This window comes from Lithobates pipiens, unplaced genomic scaffold (assembly GCF_037356315.1).
Source record: "Lithobates pipiens isolate NorthernLeopardFrog02 unplaced genomic scaffold, aLitPip1_a1.2 Scaffold_19, whole genome shotgun sequence".
NCBI classification, from domain to species: Eukaryota; Metazoa; Chordata; class Amphibia; order Anura; family Ranidae; genus Lithobates; species Lithobates pipiens.
In genome coordinates this window covers 373,206,650-373,229,728 of record NW_027507764.1, presented here as the reverse complement: position 1 = coordinate 373,229,728, position 23,079 = coordinate 373,206,650, and the positions used below count along the sequence as shown (strand labels likewise).

The following is a 23,079-nucleotide window of genomic DNA, read 5'->3' as shown; positions in this document are numbered from 1 at the left end:
CTTGACCCTCAGCCCACTTAAGACATGATATCTTGTCTAAATGTAAATGACATGGTAGGACTGCCTCATCTTGAAGTTTATTATATTGTAGCCATTCTTGGCGGAAAACTGGATCAATTTTCCATAGCCATACAAAACTGTGGCTATCTATAGAGCAGCACTCCACATGCATACTACTCACATCTCTTCCTTGGGCTCAACCAAAACTTCCACTACATTTCCTGCCCTACTATGTAATCTCTCAGCTGGAAACCTTGGATTTAGCATTATGTGCATATAAAATCGAATCTAATGTCTGCCCACTGACCTCTCTCCTAGAAAACCAGAATTCACCCTTGGTCTACATTTCCCCAAATTCCTGTGATAGCACCAATCAAAACCCTCCCCAATTATTCAAGCTGTAAATGCTGCAGGCTTGAAACCACTAAAGGGGTCTGAAGACTCCTAGTGATGGGCGAACCTGCTTGAGTTCAATATGTGGGCACATTTTGCAAACATGTCCAAAAATCCACAAACTGCAAACTCCTAATGAAGTCAATGGAAAGCAAACAATCAGTTCTCTCCATTCAAGCCTATTAAGCAAGGTATTGTTAAAAAAAAGGACATGAGTAAATGGGCACTGCCAGAGGGGGTGGGGGATGCCTTAAACCTGTCTGTGAGGTGGCATAGCAAAACTGACAATTAGAAAGAAAAAAAAAAATGATATTTCCCAGTTTTTTGGGAAAAAAACTGAATGGGGATCCCACAAAATCAAACAAATGCAGTGCCTCCTAACAGGTAACCAAGGAAAAAACAATTTGATAGGCATTAAAAGTCAATGATGTCACTTCCTGTGGCAGTAGCAGCCAGAGGTTTGTGTGGGTGAACAGACCAAATCTGACCATTAATTTGCCAGGTCTGTGAATTGAGAACATACTGTACAATCTCAAGGTCCATGTTCGGTGAAATCCCTACATGGCTGCAAATGCAAATCCCTCTTTTTCCAACATAGACACTTCCATGCTCATCCCAGCTCCTTTGGTTCATTGTCATTACCCTTTGAGAAGCTATACATAAACAATAGTGAATGCCCACAAATTATTCCTCAACTCTACAACATGGAGAATGGTCATGCTTTCCTAAAATGACCCTCTTATGCTAGGGACTAAGAGAGGGAACTGGGACATTCTATCTCAGATTTAGACTAGAATAATTTATTTTTCCTGCTGACCTTTAAATCTAGCATAGTCAGCCAAGCACTAGAGAGAAATTAATAGATATTACCCAGGCGGTACCGGTGCCTGTACATTTGAGTTTTTGGATGCTGTTGGAGATGCAGAGATACAGAGGGCACTATGCTTCATATCTGGTGGACCTGCCCTCACATTCAACCCTTCTGGGGTTGATTTCATCTTTCAACTATGCAACCAAATCATGCAAATGACCAGAGACCCCTGCCATAACCTACTTTCCATAATCCCAGGACTTCTAAAGGCAGTGAAAAAAGGTTCTCCCCTCTGCGGGGAAACCTTTGATTCCAAACCTTTACAGAACAACCACCATTCCATGTGCTAAGAGTATAGGTTAATGAACGGAATCTCATATCGAGAATGGAAGAATTAACAACCCATCAACATAATTGCTACCCAGGCTTTAATGTGACATGGAGCACCTGAATCAAATTCTCCAACTGCACACATCTTCAATCCTTTTTATAACTTAACATTATTATACCACAATAATAACACACATGCTTTTAGGTTCACTCCTGCTGAACCCCTACTCCTTCCTCTCTATTTCCTCCCCAAACATATTAAGTACTTTGATCGCCCTGCTTATTTTCTAGCACATGGTCTCCCCATTCTCCATGCTTCTTTTGATACACCATAGCCATCTCCATTGCACTCTGTAACTGTATGTACTTTGTATTGAACTGTCTCATATGTTTTTGAAGGGGTGAGTCTGTCTACCACCCCTGAGCACATTATATGTATTTATGTTGATAATGTTGTTGCTCCATTGAGACAACACAAATAATTTTATACACTTGGGTATCACTAATGCATTCATTGGTAACTTTTGCGTGCTCTTCACAAAATGAAATCAGACTCCAGTGTAAGCTTTATGTTTTCTATAACTTTGGTGCTAATAAGACTGAAAAGGTTTAAAAAAAAAAAAAACTCTAATAAAAAAAAAAAAAAAAAACGGATGTAGGTACATAAAGCATACCTGCAGCAGCCTCCAAAAGCTTTCAGTTACGTCTGCATGCCAGGCTGCTCTGATAAATTAAGCTTCGACACTTCAGGATAAAGTCACGCTTGCTGCCATCTCTCACTTTCAAGACTGATACTGGCTCGTCACTATAATAAGGGCCTCACTTGGCAAAGGAAGGATGGGCATGTGAGCTCTTACACAGCCAAAACTTTGCCTGTTAGGACAGGCAGGCATAACTGCAGACTTTTGGAGGCTGCATTGAATATATCTGCATGTACTTTATACCCAAAGCAGATTTTTTTAACTGACTGATTCTCTTTGTAACCAAGTAGAAAGGCAGACACATATGATAGTTTTGCAAACCTTGTCTGTAAGTGGTTTTTACTTTGAACATACACAAATATGAACAATAAAGAAAACTATATGTCTACGAAGCTGCAAAAAACTGTATTGCAACTTACCATAGTATCAGTGTACTCATCCAGTTTGTCAGGAGTTACACGTTTTTTGTGTTGTGAAAAAAGATCCTGTAGGAAATTCTGTGGTAAAAAGAAGAATTAGAATTTCCCTTTTAGTATTCTAGGTTTCAATACAAAATGTTAACTTGCTTATCACAAATGGTGCATTTTTATATTTTCCTATGAAATGTAAGAACATAGCTTAGCTTTAAAGAGATGTATGGTGTTGAACAGGTTATAAAAAACACACTTTGATCATAATAAGCTGTACCCTCTTTCAAATATTCTGTAACAAGTTACTAAAGACATGTAAGGTTAAGGTGGATTGAGGCTGGATTCACACCTATGCATTTTTTGTGCTTTTTGCATTTTGCAGATTTGCTCTACAGAACGTGTTCCATAAGAAACCATGTTAAATGGACTGGAGTGCAAATCTGCAAAATGCAAAAAGCACTAAAACTGCATAGGTGTGAATCCAGCCTAAGGTGACTGAGTTACCCTTGTAGCTATAAATACTGGTTATTGTTCCCAGCACTCCTTAGATATGAGGAAGCTACTTAGATGAATCGTGAAATGTCTTAAAAATGACAGAATAAGTTCAGATAAATGTAACTATTGTTAGCTATACAATATACTACACTACATGCTTTAAATTCTTGGACGTGTAACATACATGCTTTAGATATACAATAATTACTTCTCTTGGTACAACACCACAGATATTTAATATTCTGTTTATTCATTGTACTATGGATTATGCCAGAAGCAAACATTTTAACAATGACGGGTGTTTTCTCAACATTGTAAAAAAATGGGTTAAACTTCTTAAAGCACCAATGCTGAAAAGTACTAGGTTCTTTGGCATCCACAATGTCCAAAAGGGAGTGCTAGCACTGTGCTCCTTTTTTTGTTTGGTGGGGTTTATGTACACAGAAAGTTAAGTTGTTATCCAGCATCCTTTTTTTGGAGGAATCTTTGGATCTATTGCCTTTTCATTAGGGGTGTTGAATTTGACCTCTAAAAATCGATTTTGGGGTGACCTCATCTATCTGCGCGCCATGCTCCTCCCCGCCCCGTCCTTCTGAACAGAGCTGAAAGCGCTGTGCACTGCCTCTCCACACTGAGCTGTGGGCATTAGCTGCACCCTCCTTCTGCTGATGTCATCCTGAGCCACGTCGGGAAACACTGTGTACGCTGGAGCCTGTGTGAGGTGTGATGTGGCTGGTCAGGTGACAGTAGCTCCTGGAACCTGGAAGTCAATCCGTGAGAGGTTTCCTCTGCTCTTTCTGGCCAACTGCAGCAGCACCAGTGCTATAGCATCAAGGCTACATGGTTGGCCCCCCTTGTTCCATCCCCTGGCGTTCTGTGCTGTGAGGCTGGGGGACACCGCAGTCCCCCCACACCCCTGACACTTAGATCCAGTGCTACTTTCCTGAGCACCCCCAGGTTCTGCCACTCCACTGGCATTGTTTTTTCCCCCATTGAGGCAGGTAGTCTCCTCTCTGGCTCCAGTGTGCTTCTGCAGCAATTGTAAGTTACTTTAAAATAAATAAACTTGATGGTGGACCTATGTATGTCTTAGTGATTGATTCACATCACAACTTCATGAATACCTTTTTTTCGTATGATTTATGGTTTCACTTATCACTGACCGCACATATGCAGCATTGCATGTGTGGGATCTGTGATGAGTGAAACCATAAATCATACAAAAAAAAAAAAAAGGTTATAATGAAGTTGTAATGGGAATCAATCACTAAGACATACATAAACCATAATTAATGAAATGGCATACATTATCGTTTGGGGGGACGTTATGGGGGCATTGTCTGCAGTCTCTGACCCTCTCTTGTATAATGTCCACAGTCTTTGGCCCTCTCTTGTATCATGTCTGCAGTCTCTGACCCTCTCTTGTATCATGTCCACAGTCCCTGACCCTCTCTTGTATCATTTCCACAGTCTCTGACCCTCTCTTGTATCATGTCCGCAGTCTCTGACCCTCTCTTGTATCATGTCCGCAGTCCCTGACCCTCTCTTGTATCATGTCCACAGTCTCTAACTCTCTCTTGTATCATGTCCGCAGTCTCTGACCCTCTCTTGTATCATGTCTGCAGTCTCTGACCCTCTCTTGTATCATGTCCACAGTCTCTGACCCTCTCTTGTATCATGTCCACAGTCTCTGACCCTCTCTTGTATCATGTCCACAGTCTCCGATCATCTCCTGTACTATGTCTGCAGTCTCTGACCCTCTCTTGTATCATGTCTGCAGTCTCTGACCATCTCCTCTGTCATGTCTACAGTCTCTGACCATCTCCTGTATCATCATCTGCAGTCTCTGACCTCTCTTGTAGTATTTTGGGGCAGTCTGGAGCTCCTCTTTAAGTTGCCTGCTGTAATTGACACTTTTCTACATGCAGGCAGTGTTGTCTTTTTTTTTTTTTTTAAGAACAGATAAAATAAAAAAAATTGACTTCTTCTGACTGCTTGAATTTTTTGGATGAAAACCGAGCGCAGTAATCGTGATGCATCGTGGAATCAAAACGAATCGTGGACAGGATAATCATAATCGAATTGCGAGGTCAGTGAAGATGTGCACCCCTACTGTTCATCCTGCATCCAAGCATAATCTATTTTTTTTTAAAGGCATACATACCTGGTGCGGGAGAGAAAATAAAGACTACCTGTTAATAACACTTTATTTTAAATTAAGAACAATAAGTTGGTGATCAAATTGGGGAGGCTAACACTTGTGCACTCATTGTGAATGGGTAAGGGTTCCAACTGACCTATTTATCAATATATAGGGACTGAAACCTATCTTCTCCAGCTGTTGTATACAACCCCCCCCCCAAATCCTAATGCCAACATTCCCTGCTGAGTATCTAGGTATTTTAGATTGACCATTGTTCATCAGCAAAAGCACCCTTTCATGGAGAAAGGTAGAAAGGTGCAGCAAAATAACCTCACAACCTTCACAATCTTGTGTGTGCGCGTGTGTGTGTGCGCGCGCGCGCGTGTGTGTGTGTGTGTGGGGGGGGGTTGCACTTCCTTATCCATCATGCTTACCTTTGCCTCACTTATTTTATTGTAGGCTTTCACCTTTTTGAGCCCTTTTCTGTGTCCTGGCCCTTGGCCTGCCCCTCTATCAGCTCCCAGACAGAGCTTACCCTGTTGGATTTACTCACAATCTGTGGTGATCCTATATATTTACCCTGCTTGGGTTTGTTATGCATGGGTTTTATTTGCACTTCATCTCATATGTATGTCCATACCAATTATGTAATTACTATATATATTTATATATCGCCTTTTTATGACATGGTTTTCCCACAGATACCAAAAATATATGGCTGTCTCCTGATGAAGTGGGTGTTGCTCCAGGAAATGCATAGAGATTACAGTCCAAAGATGCATCAATTCAATTGTTTTTCATAATATTGTATATATGTCTTTTTCAGTAATATGTGTACATTGTGCTTACTTTTATGACACATGTAATGTCTACTTTACTTGATTTTAAAACTTTATATGGAATAAATTGTATATTTTCTGATACACTGATATTTACTTTATTTGGCACAATTCTTAAAAGTCCCACGAGCAAACAATTGTCCTCTGTTAATACCATTATAAAGTAATCATTTTATATAAGTTTTTTTTTTTTTTTTTTACTTCAGGGCCCCCAAGGAGCTTCACAATGTGTGAAACAAAATGTACTGACACTTGCTATAGATGCCTATATTATGTGGCAGCCTGTGGTTTAGTACATTTGTATTTCATCCATTTATTGAGTTTTGCATTGATACAAAGGAAGGAAAGAATCCGTTTAAAACACCAAAAGTTCTCGTAAAAAAAAAGTACTGTACTAAGAAAAAGCAATAAACTGCCACTATCAATACAACAATCTGGCTCATTACACAGATATTAGTATTCTCTGACCATTCAGATCCAAGAGAATAAGTAAAAGGCTGAGCGGACTACCATCCAGATCACCAGATTACTTTCAGGGAATAGAGATTTTTGCATGACAGGGAATACAAAACTGGTTATCAAACATTACCAGCACACAAGAGGAATTGTAGATTTGTCCTTTGAAAGGCACAATTATCTTAGGTCACAAATATTATTTTACTATTGTACCAGTTGAAACTTACTAGGGTAAGGATAGATAAGACAGAGAGAAAAGAGAAGTAGTTCAATTATCATGATAGGTAAGGAGGTCTACTCCCAGGTCCCATCAGTCGGGGGAAATACTGTATATTTGATCCAGAGGTTCCAAGTCAAATTTTGTTTTGTTGTTCTGGAGAATACATGAGTTTGTTGTTGACCATATTCTTATTCAATTTTTGCTTGTTAACCCCTCATTGAGTCAAACAGGCTCACTAAACAGCACAAAAAGAAAAACAATCTGTATATAGCATTAATCTGGGACAAATATATCTCCCATCCTGGACACAACCCATAGTGTTTCCTGGCTTCCTGTAACATACCCCACTCTTGTTTCTTTTACAAGAATTTTATTGGAGAATTGAATACAACAAGAATATGCAAGTAATTGCTGGTTACAGTGGACATAAAATAAAAGGAAAATCCAGACAGCGGGATGTTACATATATAGTACAGTATATAACGATGCAAATACTTAAGGAATTTGAAGAGAAGGTAGATGTAAAAAAGGCACAATCAGTTATGATATTTCCTCAAAACGTTCATACCTTCTACCAAAATATGTTGTTTCTTATGTGTATCTATAGGGTGAGTAACAAAGAGTGCAACATAGGAGAGTACATGTTGTCATATAGCAACCTCTGAAAAATAGGATTTTTAAAACTGCTTACCTGTAAAATCCTTTTCTTTGATGTACATCAGGGGACACAGAGCCATAGTAATAACTATGTGTGTTATAGTGGCATATCAGGTGCTGGACACTGGCACGCCTTAAGGCGTGAACTTCCCCCATATAACCCCTCCCATTACTGGGAGTCCTCAGTTTTGTAGCCAAGCAATCAAAGTGTATAAGAAGAAGAACAGAGGGACCTCTGTGTCCCCTGATGTACATCAAAGAAAAGGATTTTACAGGTAAGCCGTTTTAAAAATCCTATTTTCTTTTCTTACATCAGGGGACACAGAGCCATAGTAATAACTATGTGGGATGTCCCATAGCAATGGCAACTGAAGGGGGGGGGGGGCAGAATAAAGGAAACAGGAGGCCAGATGACTTATACTGCAGCCTACAGTGTATTCTGTGCCCAAAGGTAATCTCCTCATGACCTTTAATATCGATTTGAAAAAAAAAAAAAATCGGATAAACTTCTGAACCAAAGACCAATGTTGCAGTCTTACAGATCAGAGCCATAGAGGCCTGATGATGCATCACCCAAGAGGCACTAATCGTCCTGGATGAATGTGCTCTTAATATGAGAAGGAAGAATTTTCTTCTTTAATCTGAAGTTTGATCAATCACTTGACAAACCCATTTGGAAAATAGTGGATCTTGACGCTGCCTGTCCATATCTTGGACCCTCTGGCAGTACAAGCAAAACCTGTGTTTTGCGAACATGAGCGGTCACCCTTAAATAGATTCTGATCGCTCTTACTACATCAAGAGACTGTAGTGCTTTCTCTTCCCCAGATTAAGGCTTGTGATGAGAAAGAAGGAAGAATAATATCTTGGTTTAAATGAAAACCTGTTACCACTTTTGGTAAGAGTTCAGGATGAGGACATCAAATCACCTCGTCCCTATACATGATGAAATATGGCTATTACAAGACAGAGCCATTAGTTCCAATACTCTTCTAGCAGAAGAAATGATAAGCAAAAAAGATTATCTTTCTTGTCAAAGAACCAAGAGATATTCTCATAAGGTTCAAACGGCTGATTTAATATAGCCGACAAGACCAATTTTAAATCCTAAGGATTTAGAGGTGCCTTGAGAGGGGGAATAAACTGTGTTACCCCCTGAATAAGCTACACACCAAGAGAGGGAAGCAAGAGGCCGTAGGAAAAGACATTGACACGGCCTGGATCTGGCTCTTGATAAAAGTCAAGGCCAGCTTCATTTCAGATCTCATATGCAGGAATCCTGCCTATTGACATACCTCCAGGGGTGCCAACCCCTGGATCCATACCAAGAAACCTATGCCTTCCAGATTCTATAGTAAGTGATTCTGGAAGTCAAAGTAGACACTACTGAAGGAGATCACCCACAATCTTTTATAGAGTGGGATTCAACAGTCAACCCTGTTAAACTCCTTGTCCGTAGAGTAGGATGAAATACCGGACCCTGTGCAATAAGGTCTGGCTATAATGAGTCCAAAGGACTTCAACTGCCCTCCTTATGATCTCAATAAATTCTGATCTTCTGGGAGCCACTGGGGCCACCAGAATCACTGCCTTCTGTTCCTGCTTAATCCTGCGGAGAAGGCGCGGAAGTAGCAGAGCTGGAGGGAATGCATATATCAGTGAAAACTGATCCCCTGGGAAGACTAATGCGTCTGTTCCGCCAGCTAGCGGACCCCTTGTTTGACAAAGTTGTCGACCTAACTAATGAATGTGGACGCGAATGGGTCCATGTCCGGAGTACCCCATCTGACATATTGCTAGGAAGATACTCATGGGGGCGGCTCTTTAGAGGGTGTGGTCACTCAAGGCTTTTTATACACCAGATCACATGCAGTCTTTTAATTAAATCTTTCACTCCTTCACTGCATTCTTATGGCTAACAGCCCTATGTTTGGTCCCCTCACTTTTTTGCTCGGTGAGCCCTAACTTTTTTATATTCTCTCTTTCTTCTTAACATTCAGCTCCCCTTACTATCTTTCTTAATCCTTCACCATCTTCACACCTTGCATATCTCCTAATGGTTCTAATCTTTCACTCTCTATAGAAGTGCCTCGTGGTGATTCCATGCCTGCCTGTGCTGCGGCCTTGTGGCTATCTCCATTGAGTTACCCACCACGGCTCCCGGTTGGGGGTGTATTTTGGACGACTTGCGGCACCCACCTACTAGACTATCAGTGCACTTACCTAAGTGAGTAAGCATGTATTAGGTGTGGGTGACTCGTTTACCCCAACCTTTTTTCATGCGTTTTCATTACTATTTTTATTTTTCATTTACCTTACTTCTGAATATCATATTACTCTTTATTATAGATTGAACACGTGCTCTGCTCCTGATGAGTGGTATAAAGGCCACGAAACGTGCGTAGAGCTATCATATGCCGTGCTTCTTTGGAATACATTCAGATTTTGATATTACCCTAATCGGTGCACAAAGACCTTGGTCCTGCAGACATTATCTTACATATGCTTTTATTCAATCTTGCTGCGGTGAACTTTGGAGTTTTATTATTATGATACTTTGTAATATTTATGTTATTATCATGCTGTATTATTATTATCATTATTACCATTATCATGCATTGTTTATTACTTTGTTTATCATTGTATTTATTTATTTCTTGTAAATCTAATTGCAACGATCAATAAAATTCCTATTAGTTCACCTTGTACTCTCTTGCTACCACATACTTCATGTAAAGTCCCAATGTCCCCCTTGTTTCCCCCCCCCCCTCTTTTTTTGAATACAATAGGGATGGAAACGCATGACCTTACCAGGCCATAGTTTCATTTAAAGTCCCGTGGGATGGAAGCACATGACCTTACCAGGCCATAGCTTCGCTAAAAGTCCCAATCAATGTCCATTATGTATCACATGAATTCAGGGATGGAAGTATGTGGTAATGCTCTATCAGCTTAAGTATCAGTACTTCTCTGCTACTATTGACCTTGGCCAGCCCCTTTCATCTATATGTAATTATCTTGTTTACCTTTTGTATCAATTTTTTTTTTTTGTTTACTACCTCATTTATAGTTTTAAATCATGTGCAATATATATTCCATTTTGGACCTGCCAGTCTTGTCTGCTGCTCTGCTGGTGCCTTGTGGGGATGTGCTGCTATGACGTCCGGCTTCCATCTCCATTTCCGGGAGCTGTGACGCACACTGATAGTCTCCTCCCATCCTTTGCGTCATTGGACGCCTGATGGGTGGATGCGTCTCACTGTGCGTCGACGTCACGCAATTCACGCAGGATGTGCAGCGTTCTTTTATTGCTGCTACGTTCTTGCAGTTGAGTTTTACACACTGCTGGCACTATGGGGGCAGTTCGGAGCCGCCAGACTGGAGATATATACTATCCGGCTGGCGGAAGCCCTCTTCTCCCCCCATTTCGCCATGCGGCGTGACGGTGGTGGGATGACTTGTGGTGATACTCATGGGGGCGGCTCTTTAGAGGGTGTGGTCACTCAAGGCTTTTTATACACCAGATCACATGCAGTCTTTTAATTAAATCTTTCACTCCTTCACTGCATTCTTAAGGCTAACAGCCCTATGTTTGGTCCCCTCACTTTTTTGCTCGGTGAGCCCTAACTTTTTTATATTCTCTCTTTCTTCTTAACATTCAGCTCCCCTTACTATCTTTCTTAATCCTTCACCATCTTCACACCTTGCATATCTCCTAATGGTTCTAATCTTTCACTCTCTATAGAAGTGCCTCGTGGTGATTCCATGCCTGCCTGTGCTGCGGCCTTGTGGCTATCTCCATTGAGTTACCCACCACGGCTCCCGGTTGGGGGTGTATTTTGGACGACTTGCGGCACCCACCTACTAGACTATCAGTGCACTTACCTAAGTGAGTAAGCATGTATTAGGTGTGGGTGACTCGTTTACCCCAACCTTTTTTCATGCGTTTTCATTACTATTTTTATTTTTCATTTACCTTACTTCTGAATATCATATTACTCTTTATTATAGATTGAACACGTGCTCTGCTCCTGATGAGTGGTATAAAGGCCACGAAACGTGCGTAGAGCTATCATATGCCGTGCTTCTTTGGAATACATTCAGATTTTGATATTACCCTAATCGGTGCACAAAGACCTTGGTCCTGCAGACATTATCTTACATATGCTTTTATTCAATCTTGCTGCGGTGAACTTTGGAGTTTTATTATTATGATACTTTGTAATATTTATGTTATTATCATGCTGTATTATTATTATCATTATTACCATTATCATGCATTGTTTATTACTTTGTTTATCATTGTATTTATTTATTTCTTGTAAATCTAATTGCAACGATCAATAAAATTCCTATTAGTTCACCTTGTACTCTCTTGCTACCACATACTTCATGTAAAGTCCCAATGTCCCCCTTGTTTCCCCCCCCCCTCTTTTTTTGAATACAATAGGGATGGAAACGCATGACCTTACCAGGCCATAGTTTCATTTAAAGTCCCGTGGGATGGAAGCACATGACCTTACCAGGCCATAGCTTCGCTAAAAGTCCCAATCAATGTCCATTATGTATCACATGAATTCAGGGATGGAAGTATGTGGTAATGCTCTATCAGCTTAAGTATCAGTACTTCTCTGCTACTATTGACCTTGGCCAGCCCCTTTCATCTATATGTAATTATCTTGTTTACCTTTTGTATCAATTTTTTTTTTTTGTTTACTACCTCATTTATAGTTTTAAATCATGTGCAATATATATTCCATTTTGGACCTGCCAGTCTTGTCTGCTGCTCTGCTGGTGCCTTGTGGGGATGTGCTGCTATGATGTCCGGCTTCCATCTCCATTTCCGGGAGCTGTGACGCACACTGATAGTCTCCTCCCATCCTTTGCGTCATTGGACGCCTGATGGGTGGATGCGTCTCACTGTGCGTCGACGTCACGCAATTCACGCAGGATGTGCAGCGTTCTTTTATTGCTGCTACGTCCTTGCAGTTGAGTTTTACACACTGCTGGCACTATGGGGGCAGTTCGGAGCCGCCAGACTGGAGATATATACTATCCGGCTGGCGGAAGCCCTCTTCTCCCCCCATTTCGCCATGCGGCGTGACGGTGGTGGGATGACTTGTGGTGATACTCATGGGGGCGGCTCTTTAGAGGGTGTGGTCACTCAAGGCTTTTTATACACCAGATCACATGCAGTCTTTTAATTAAATCTTTCACTCCTTCACTGCATTCTTATGGCTAACAGCCCTATGTTTGGTCCCCTCACTTTTTTGCTCGGTGAGCCCTAACTTTTTTATATTCTCTCTTTCTTCTTAACATTCAGCTCCCCTTACTATCTTTCTTAATCCTTCACCATCTTCACACCTTGCATATCTCCTAATGGTTCTAATCTTTCACTCTCTATAGAAGTGCCTCGTGGTGATTCCATGCCTGCCTGTGCTGCGGCCTTGTGGCTATCTCCATTGAGTTACCCACCACGGCTCCCGGTTGGGGGTGTATTTTGGACGACTTGCGGCACCCACCTACTAGACTATCAGTGCACTTACCTAAGTGAGTAAGCATGTATTAGGTGTGGGTGACTCGTTTACCCCAACCTTTTTTCATGCGTTTTCATTACTATTTTTATTTTTCATTTACCTTACTTCTGAATATCATATTACTCTTTATTATAGATTGAACACGTGCTCTGCTCCTGATGAGTGGTATAAAGGCCACGAAACGTGCGTAGAGCTATCATATGCCGTGCTTCTTTGGAATACATTCAGATTTTGATATTACCCTAATCGGTGCACAAAGACCTTGGTCCTGCAGACATTATCTTACATATGCTTTTATTCAATCTTGCTGCGGTGAACTTTGGAGTTTTATTATTATGATACTTTGTAATATTTATGTTATTATCATGCTGTATTATTATTATCATTATTACCATTATCATGCATTGTTTATTACTTTGTTTATCATTGTATTTATTTATTTCTTGTAAATCTAATTGCAACGATCAATAAAATTCCTATTAGTTCACCTTGTACTCTCTTGCTACCACATACTTCATGTAAAGTCCCAATGTCCCCCTTGTTTCCCCCCCCCCCCTCTTTTTTTGAATACAATAGGGATGGAAACGCATGACCTTACCAGGCCATAGTTTCATTTAAAGTCCCGTGGGATGGAAGCACATGACCTTACCAGGCCATAGCTTCGCTAAAAGTCCCAATCAATGTCCATTATGTATCATAGGAAGATGTCGGGGTGAAGAGATCATTCTCCTGGAAATAATTGTTGGCGTCTTGAGAAGTACGCCTGAAATATTAAAATTGCCAATAGGCAAGGAGTGTTGTGTTCTGCCAAAGCTAAAACATTATTCACCTTTTTTATTTATTTATTTATTTATTTATTGATGTAAGCCACCACTGTGGCTCTGTCAGACTGAATCCTGTCAGGACAGTCCTGTAATCTGACCACCAAGATTCTATGGCCAGATATACTGCCTGAATCTTCCAACAAAGTTGATAGGCAAGGTCCTCTAACCTGGACCATCTCCCCTGGACAGAATCTTCTTCCAGGGCTGCTCCCCAGCCTAGAAGGCTGGCATCTGTTGTTGACATCTTGCAGGATAAAGATTTTCCCTCCTCCTGGATAACAACCACCAATTTAGGCTCTGACCTATGTCGGGAGCCAAGCGTATTGGAAACACACAAGGTCTGAACCCTCTTTATTCCAGACCAACAGGATGGTGTCTTGAAGCAGTCTTTGAATAAAACTGCGCGTAAGGGACGGCCTTGAAGGAGGCCACCATTTCCCCTAAAAATCTCCTGCAGCCAAAATGAAGGAATTTTCCTTCCTGATAAGTTGAATTAGTCCTACAATGGAACTGATTCACGTCTGGGGTAAGAATACCCTCTTCTGTATGGTCTTTATAACCAACCCCCAAGTAACCTCCTTGATGGTTTTAAGGAGAATCTTCCTAGGCTAAGAATCCAACCTAGAGATTTCAGCAATCTACAGCTGAGATCAGACTCTGGTTTTAGACCTGAGACTGAATGATCTATTCAAAGTAGATCTTCTAATAGGCTAGGACCGCTATGCCTTGAGCCTTTTACCTGGCTAAAAGAGGTGCCAGAATCCTTCAGAACACTCGTAGTGCTGTGGCTAAGCCGAATGGCAGTGCCACGATTGATAAAAATAATTTTATATATATATATATACACACACTTTATATAGCAGAGATTTCTGGTAAGCGGGAAACTTTGGCACATGGAGATATGCAACTCCCCTCCTTGCAGGATGAACACAGCCGATCAACTTATGAAAGGATCGGATGTTTAAGTGCCAATTCAGATCTCTGAGATCTAGAATGGGTCTTACCTCTCTGCTTGGCTCTGGGACCTTAAAAGGTTTGAGCCAAAAACCCCAGTTCCACTAAGGGAAACTCTGATATCACTGACTGGGATACAGGCCCGGACTGGCCATAGGGCACACCGGGCACTGCGCGGCTGTGCCTGTGTCTCCTCTCCAGGCTCTCCTGCCCTGTCGACAATGTAATCTATTAGCAGAGCAGGGGCGGGAGGAGCCGGAGACACTGAACAGTGTGAGTGCAGGGATCCGTGGTTGCTAGGCAGCAGGTCGGATCCAATCAAAACAGCGATTGCTCTCCACGCTGCGCCGGCGATAGCTAGGTAACGGCGACGCTGCCAGGGCTGGGGCCGCTGATGTCATGGAAACGTATGACATCTGGAGACCCCGCCCACCCAGGCAGATTACGTCCATTCAAAAAACCAACAGGAGTGAGAAGACAGTAAACGTGAGAAGCAAGTGTAAGTGCATAGAGAGAAGTGAAGCCATCAGATAGGGAGACAAGGAAAAGGAGACACACAAGGAAAACAGGTAAACCAGAAAAGGAGTAATGGAGGACACAGGAAAGTGTAAATAGATGAAAATGAATGCCGGCAAAAAGGAGATGAACAGATATAAAAAAAAAGGGGGATATATATAAAGAGAAAGAGGAAAAACAAGGAAAAAAGAAACAGAAAAAGGAGAGGAAAATTAGAGAAAAATACGAGTGAAAAATAAAAAAAGGATAAAGATGATAGAGAAATTAAAATAGGAAAAAAGGAATAAATGAGTCGGAAAAGGAGACAATTTAAGAGGATAAGGTACAACTGAGAAAAATGTATGAAAATAAACTTAAAAAAAAACAAAAAAACAAGAAAATTACCTAAGTAATAAAAAATAAAGTGTGAAAAAAATAAAACATAAATATAAAAATATAAATAATAATAAAAGAAAAGGAAAAAAAGGAGAAATAAAAAATAAAGGATAAAAATGAAAGAACACGAAGAGTAAGAAACCGGAATAAGAAAAAAAAGAAAAATAGAAAATGGGAAAACCTAAAATATTATAGGTGAAAAAAGAAGAGAACAAAACCTTGGTGCAGAAAGACCTAATCATTGGTAATACAGGTTCAATAAAGTGGGAGTCTTTTAATAACAACAAGCAGGTAATCACCCGTTTGTTAATATAATCCTGATCTACAGCTCCTCCCGCCCCCTACTCTGCTTATAGGATGACATTGTTGGACGGGTGGGAGAGATGGTAGAGGACACGCAGGCTGAGTCCTGCCTCTGCCCTGCCAAAGGTAGGACTGTGCAGGGGAGGCAGAGAGTAACAGGGGCCACTGCGATTACAGAGAAAAATGAGGGGGCATGACTGCAAGGGGCACTGTAATGGAAGGCTGCGATTGGTAGGGGCACTGTGATGAAAAGGGAACTGCACTGTAAAGGGGGACTGTAATCATTACAGTTTCATTTACAGTGCAGTCCCCTTTATATCACAGTGCCCCCATTACATTACAGAGGACTGACTCCGTGATTATCCAATCACCAACTGCCCTTACGAACGAGCGGTTTCTGGAAAATTGGCTGCTCAGTCTAAATTGCCCGGGCCTATTTTTTGTCCCAGTCCAGGCCTGCTGGGATAACAGCTGATCCAGAGACCAGAAAGAGACACTTCTCTTCTTTCTCTTTTTTTTTTCTCTGGAACCTTAGGAGCATTCTTTGAGGAGATGGACACTCTTGCATAAGACTGCCGCATCAGCAGCCCCAAGGATTCCACAGGCAGCACCCAAACAGGACCCGAACCCTCAGATCGAAAGCCGATTGAGTCATCCAGGCTCTTGAAACTCTAGATGTAACCTAGAGAAGAAAATCGCAGAAATCACTCTGCTCTTAACATTGTTCCTGCCAGACTGAGAATCACAGGACTTTTCCCCTCACTCAAACAAATGGGGGTGCTCCTTCATGAGAAGGCCTTAGCATTGTGCTTGATGGGCTTTCTGCCCCCAATATCCTAGTGCTGCCCTGGGAACTTTCTCCTGAACCTGACGATTGAGACCGTCGAGACTGCCTAAAGGCAGATACCCCAGGCATAGGGGAGGCTGCATGATTAAGGGACACAGACTGGCTAAGGATTTTCAACTGGTGCTTCGGCCAATATCTCAGCCTCTGCAAAAATGCACTAGTCCAAGGATAAGCCATAGGGCTTAAAGGATTGAGTCCTTCATAACATCTGTGAGACACTGTGCGTCAAATACACCAGCCCCCTGCCGGGTCTGCTGGTCAGGCAGAACTTTCAGGTATCTCACACCTGTTCCTTAAAGTGGAAGTAAACCCTTCTATTGTTTTCAGTCAAGGAAGCTGCCATCTTGGCCTCTAATGATTCTTCAACTGCCATAATGCTGCACATGTGATCAGTTATGAAAACAGCCATTGGATGGTTTGAAAGTTTGGTTGAGAGCACAACCAATGTGTAAGTTAGCATTTCTTGCATCCTGGGAATGTAAGTGTTTTTTGAAACTGGGTTTACTCCCGCTTTAACCCCTTGGAGTCCACATTCCAATGCATTGGCTTGACTCAAAATGTGCTCCACCACAATAGTGGAGCAGACGTTAAGGGGTTAATGGACTGAACTACTTCAATTGCAGCCAGAACTGTAAAAGACATCTGGTCTTTAAAAGGAAAATCCAACCTTAACTTGCTGGATCCTTTACCATCAGTGCATTATCCACTGGACATGTAAGACTCTGCTCACTGGGGTGCGGCATTAATAGCTGGAACCCCTCATTTCTTTCAGAAAAATGTTCCCATTCAGAATACATAGCTATGCATTTTTAGTGCTTTTTGCATCTTGAAGATTTGCACTACAGAACTTGTTCCATAGGACACCATGTTGAATGGACTCCCAGGTGATACCTCAAGAGCCTGTGGCAGGCAACAAAAGGGTTAAGTATGGGAGTAGACTAACACCTGACTTGTGCAGCTACTCCCTGTTAGGATCCTCTGAAGAGGAATTTGAACATTTTCTCATCCTGAGAAGCTGAAGAGGGCCCTTCTCCACTAGATTCCTCAAAAGTGGAATCATCAGTTTCCTCCCGATCCTCTGAGGATTCCTCTCCTTTATCCCAGAGTTCCTCACTCTGAGGGTCCTAGGTGACAGAGGGGGGCCTAGTGCGTTTTCTTCCACTGAGTGAAGGTGCGATTAAGGCCACTAATCTTTCCTCTAAACCGTTTATGGTTGAGGATAAAACCTCCTGTGTAATGTACACAGGGGCTGAAGTGCCAGAAGCAGCTGCAGCCCCTGACCCCGACGGCTCTCCCTGGCCAGCCTCCCCGGGTCCTACAGGGGGTAAGGTGCTTCAGAGGGGGGGTCCCCAGAGCCCCTATTCTTCGGGGTACTTGTACCTCTTTTACCCATAGTGAAAAGCAACAAAAGGTAGGGGTACCACACAAAAAATGCACTGACTGCTGAGCCCTGTAGTTCAGCAACTGCCGCTGCTACTTAAGACACAGTCTGGTGCCTAAGTAAATGCTGCCTGGGAATGCCTGTGTCTCCCACACTCACATGCGCCTGTCAGCTCTGTGTCGCTCCATAGGCTGTGTGCATCTGAAAAAGAGTGCACTTTAAAGCCTGTGTAGCCTAGTGCTCCGCCCTCCTCCTCCGACCACTTCCGCCCCCCCGCTCGCTTTTAAAAACGAGCATTTCCCACGCGAGCAGAGGCTCCAACCTTGCTGACAAGCATGGAGGGGAGGCTGGGACAGAGAAGAGGGGAAGGGGGTGCATACCGAGCCTTTAGATTGATAAAAGCTGACTATGGAACCTGGGTGGTTGACTATAAGTTATCCAAGGTCGCCAGATTCTAAGGAATTTGCTATGCGTGTCAGAAGCCAGGGACGTTAGTATCTCATTGATCATTACGTCATTCATGCGGGTTTTAACTGCCTCAAAGCTGAGTACAGGAGTTTTCCAAGACCGCGCAATAGTGAGTTTTGTTGCATTAAAAAGGTGTTGGGCTAATTGACGTTCCGAGTGGAGGAATTCATGGATGTGTTTGCATAGCAAGGCTTCATATGGGTCTCTTTTCAGGTTAGTGTGGAACATATTCCGTAAAAAGAGCACAGACCCTGACCCATAGTCTACAAACCTTTGGACATGTCCACCAAATATGGGCCAATATGGCAACCCCTGGGCAACCCCTGTAGCAATTAGGAGAGTAGGAGGGAATGAATCGCGCTAGCCTTTCGGGCGTATAATACCACCTATAAAAGACCTTATATGCATTTTCTAGAATAAGAACATTCCTTGAGCTTTTTGTGAGGGATATCGTCATAGTCTGCCAGTCCTCTGGGTCCAACTGTTTCCCTAGGTCTTTTTCCCATTGGAGGTGATATTTTCTCACTGGGGGTTTTCTAATGGAAATGATGGAGGAATATAGTACTCCCGTGGAGTGAGGAGTAGCCCTGCATATTCTTTCAAAGGGAGTCAAAGTGTAAGGGGTTGGTTGAGCCTGAATGAGTTGTTGGAGAAAATGTTTGATTTGAAGATAGGCCTTTCAAAAATTTGTGGCCATTGGAACACCACAATGGAAGGTCCCAGGAAGGAAGTACTGGAGAAGAGACCGAGGTGGAATTAAGATGGAAGTATTCAGTTGATACATCTAGTAGGTTTTCTTGAATGTCTCGCAAGGATAACAGCGAGTCCTTCATGATCCGGGGGAGGGTTTTGAATTACGCATTAGGGACCAGCAGACTACTAGAAGGGGTTCATGGTCTGTCCAGGGGGCCGCTAAGATGGAAACTGACTCTATTAAAGGGAGATGTTTTCTATGCATTATGACATGATCTATTCTAGAGTGTGAATGATGCGGGTGGGAGTAATACATATAATCTTTGCTTGACGGGTGTAATTCTCTCCAGAGATCTACCAGGTCCTAGGAACGTAGGTAATGGGAAAATGTTTTTGCAGAGGAGGCGGCTACCCTTTAAGAAGGGTATTTGTCCAATACTGGGTCTAGGGCCACATTTGAATCCCCTGCTAGCAACAGGGTTCCCTTCTGGTGCGATGTCAGCAGAGCGCAGATGTGTGACAAGAAAGGACCCGGGTTAGAGTTGGGGGCATAATAGGTCAGAATGGTGACCTCTGTGTACTGAAAATTGCCTGAAAGCAGAAGATCTCTGCCATCAGGGTCTTCTATCTGTTTGTCGCACTGGAAAGTCCATTTTATCTCTAAACATTCTTTCTTTTTAGTGGCATAGTTTTCTTCATGGGCTTCAAGGCAACACAGCTCCTAACCCAACATCTAATGCATCCGTCTGGACCACAAAGTCCCTTGAGAAGTCAGGGGAGTGCAATGCTGGTCAAGGATTCCCTATGCTTACATGGTTTTTAACAAATTCACATGATATACCGTCTCAGGTTTCTGTCTTCCTGGTTGGCTAATTTTATAATTCAAGTCACCCATTTTTCCTAACACTTCATAGGGGCTCTACCATTTGGCTAGGAATTTACTTTTGAGTAGGGACCAACACCAACATCCTATCACCAGGTGACAAAGAACTGATCTGGGCCGAACAATTGTAAATCCTCTGCTGAGCCAACTGGGCTTGAGCCAAATGTTCTTATACAATAGGCATCACCTGTGCAATTTTGTCTTTCATTTGTGCCAGATGTTCAATTACACTACTATGAGGTGAAATCTCACTCTCCCATGTTTCCCTGACAATATCCAATAGCTCCCGTGGGTGACTCCCATAGGGTAGCTCAAAAGGAGAGAACCCTAGGGGAACCTTTCTGATAGCAGACATCAAATAAGAAAGTAGACAATCCCAATTCCTTATGTCTTTATTCACTACCTTCCATTTGTTTTAATGTTTTGTTATGTCTTTCCACCAGCCCATCTGTCTGAGAGTGATACACTGAAGTACGTAACTGTGTCACCTTAAGAAGCTTGCAAAGCTCTTTAGTTATTCTTGACATAAACGGGGTGCCCTGTATTTCTTTAGGAATGCCCACAGCGCTGAAGACCTGAAATAGCTTTTTGGTAGAGGTGTTTTTCAGAGAGCAATTGCTTCTGGGTAACAGGTGACATAGTCCATTATCACCAAGATGTTCTGGCGCCCTCTAGTGGACCTTAGCAATTAGCCAATCAAATCCATGGCAATCCTCTCAAAAGGGAACTCAATGATGGGCAGGGGAACCAAAGCATTATGAAAATGTGGCACGGGTACAGAAATCTGCCACACTGGGCAGGACAAACAGTACATTTCCACTTCCTTAGGGATTCCAGGTCAATAGAACCTCTGCGTGATTTTTTTTTGGATCTTTGCAAATAGGCACTGACGCCTCTCTAAAAAAGTCACAGTGCATTGGCTCATCAACAACTGGGCAATTTGCTGCTACATGTCCCTCTTCCCAGCAATGGTAACAAATGATCCTCCTAGTCAGCCTCTATGGGTTTGGCATTCCATGCCTCTCTCGCCAGACATTAGACGCAGTCCCAAAAGTACATTTAGTTCCCCCTTTTCCACTCTCTCCACCCCCTTTCCTTGGTGCAGTCTCACCCAAAACTGGGGATGGTCTGTGGTCTGGTCATGGGGTGAAAAGTCCATGAGTCTTTGAGGGAAGACATCAGATTCTTGGTCGCTAGGTAGCTTTCTACAAGGTCCACAAGTTTGTCTACTGTTTCTGGATCTCCATGGCTCACCCACTTTCGCAAGGTAGTAGGAAAAGACCTCAGAAGTTTGTCCCTGACTACCCACTCCACAATTATGTCCAGACAGAGTTTCTGGCTGCAGCCATTTTCTGGCCAGATGAATAAGGTCAAATGTGATCAGGGGGGCTTTCCCAGCCAATAACTCTAATTGTGTACACACTGAGCCCAGACAGCCAGTGTTACACCTAGGTGTGCCAGTGTTTCTGTCTTAAAATGATCATAGTGCTTCCACAGGCTCCAAGTCATAATAAGCCTATTGAGACTCTATATATAGTAGTGAGGGGGCCACCAGCCCAGCCCAGTGCTCTTTAGGCCAGCTCTATTTTTCTATCCTTTCAAACGTGGTCAAAAACATCTCAGGTTCATCATCCGCAGTAATTTTTGCCAACAGGTATCTTACCCCGAAAAGACGGTATGTTACCAGCATCTCTCCCAGCTTCGGTCTGCTGCCTCTGTTGAAGCTGTTTCATGATGGCCTCAATTTTCTGCTGGTGTCACTGTTCCTGCTGTGCCAGCAATTCCCTATGGCAGGCTTCCACCTGTTCAGGGCTAGCTGCTTGGCTGCTATGCTCTGTTGATGTGACTCTTGTTGAACTGCAAGGCTTTGTTGCAGAGTTGCAAGGCTCTGTTTGACCTTTTGTTGGGCTGCAGGGCTCTGTTGCAAACTTGCATTTGTCTTCTGTTGATTTGCATTTGCCAGAGTTAGATGTCTCAGTATCTCCTCCATGCTGGCCTTACTTCACCTACCTGCAAACCTCCACCATATGTGAGGGATTAGCTCAGTGGGTTGTGTGTGACTCCCTGGATGAGTTGTGGCATGGTGAAAAGGCACAGCAAGACAGGAAACTCAGGTGAAGGTGGAAGCACCTACATCGGTCACAGCGTGCTGCTGGAGGATTTCAATTTTAGGTGAGTTTGTCATAATGTGCTAGTATGTGGTGCATACTAGCACATTATGACAGACTACCTTGTCCTCATTTTTTTTTCTGCTGTGGTTTACTACCACTTTAAAGAGGTTGTAAACCTCTGTGTGAAAGTTGTACCTATAGGTAAGGCTATAATAGGGCTTACTTATAGGTACTGTAAATATCTCCTAAACGTGGGCCGTTTAGGAGATATTTACTCTTTTTTGCGCCGATGATGTCATCGCTGCATGCGCTGTGAAGAAACAGCCCCCATGCCGTTTTTTAATGAGTAAGTGCCATGACTGGCGGCTCCCGTGCGCATGCATGGGAGTGACGTCACGCAGCTCCGTACAGTCACAGAGCCCGAGTTCGGGGCCCCGGAAGGAAGTGGTGCAAACATGGATGCGGCCTGCAGCGGGGATGGTGCAGGCTTCATTTGCAGGTAAGTGTTGCATAATGTGCTAGTATGAGATGCATACAAGCACATTATGCTTTTAGTTTGCAGGGGCAAAGGAAGGAAGTAAAACCCATCAGGGTTTATTTCCTCTTTAAAGCATTGCTTTATAGTAATAATTTAGTAGGATGTAGAGTAGAAAGAGCTGCATTACTGTGACAAGAAGCCTGATTTCATTGTGTCTGAGTGGGATAATACATTTACTACTGTTTAGATCTAAA

At 42.6% G+C, this 23,079-nt stretch overlaps 1 protein-coding gene across 3 annotated transcripts in view; it reads right to left on the bottom strand.

The window, feature by feature from the left end:
• SCGN (secretagogin, EF-hand calcium binding protein) overlaps window positions 1-23,079 on the bottom strand; it is a 123,251-nt gene that overhangs the window by 49,257 nt on the left and 50,915 nt on the right. For all 3 annotated transcript variants that reach the window (XM_077492303.1, XM_077492301.1, XM_077492302.1), the window contains one exon: window positions 2,655-2,732. In XM_077492303.1, coding sequence (XP_077348429.1) covers window positions 2,655-2,732 — 78 coding nt within the window. The remainder of the gene's footprint in view (window positions 1-2,654; window positions 2,733-23,079) is intronic.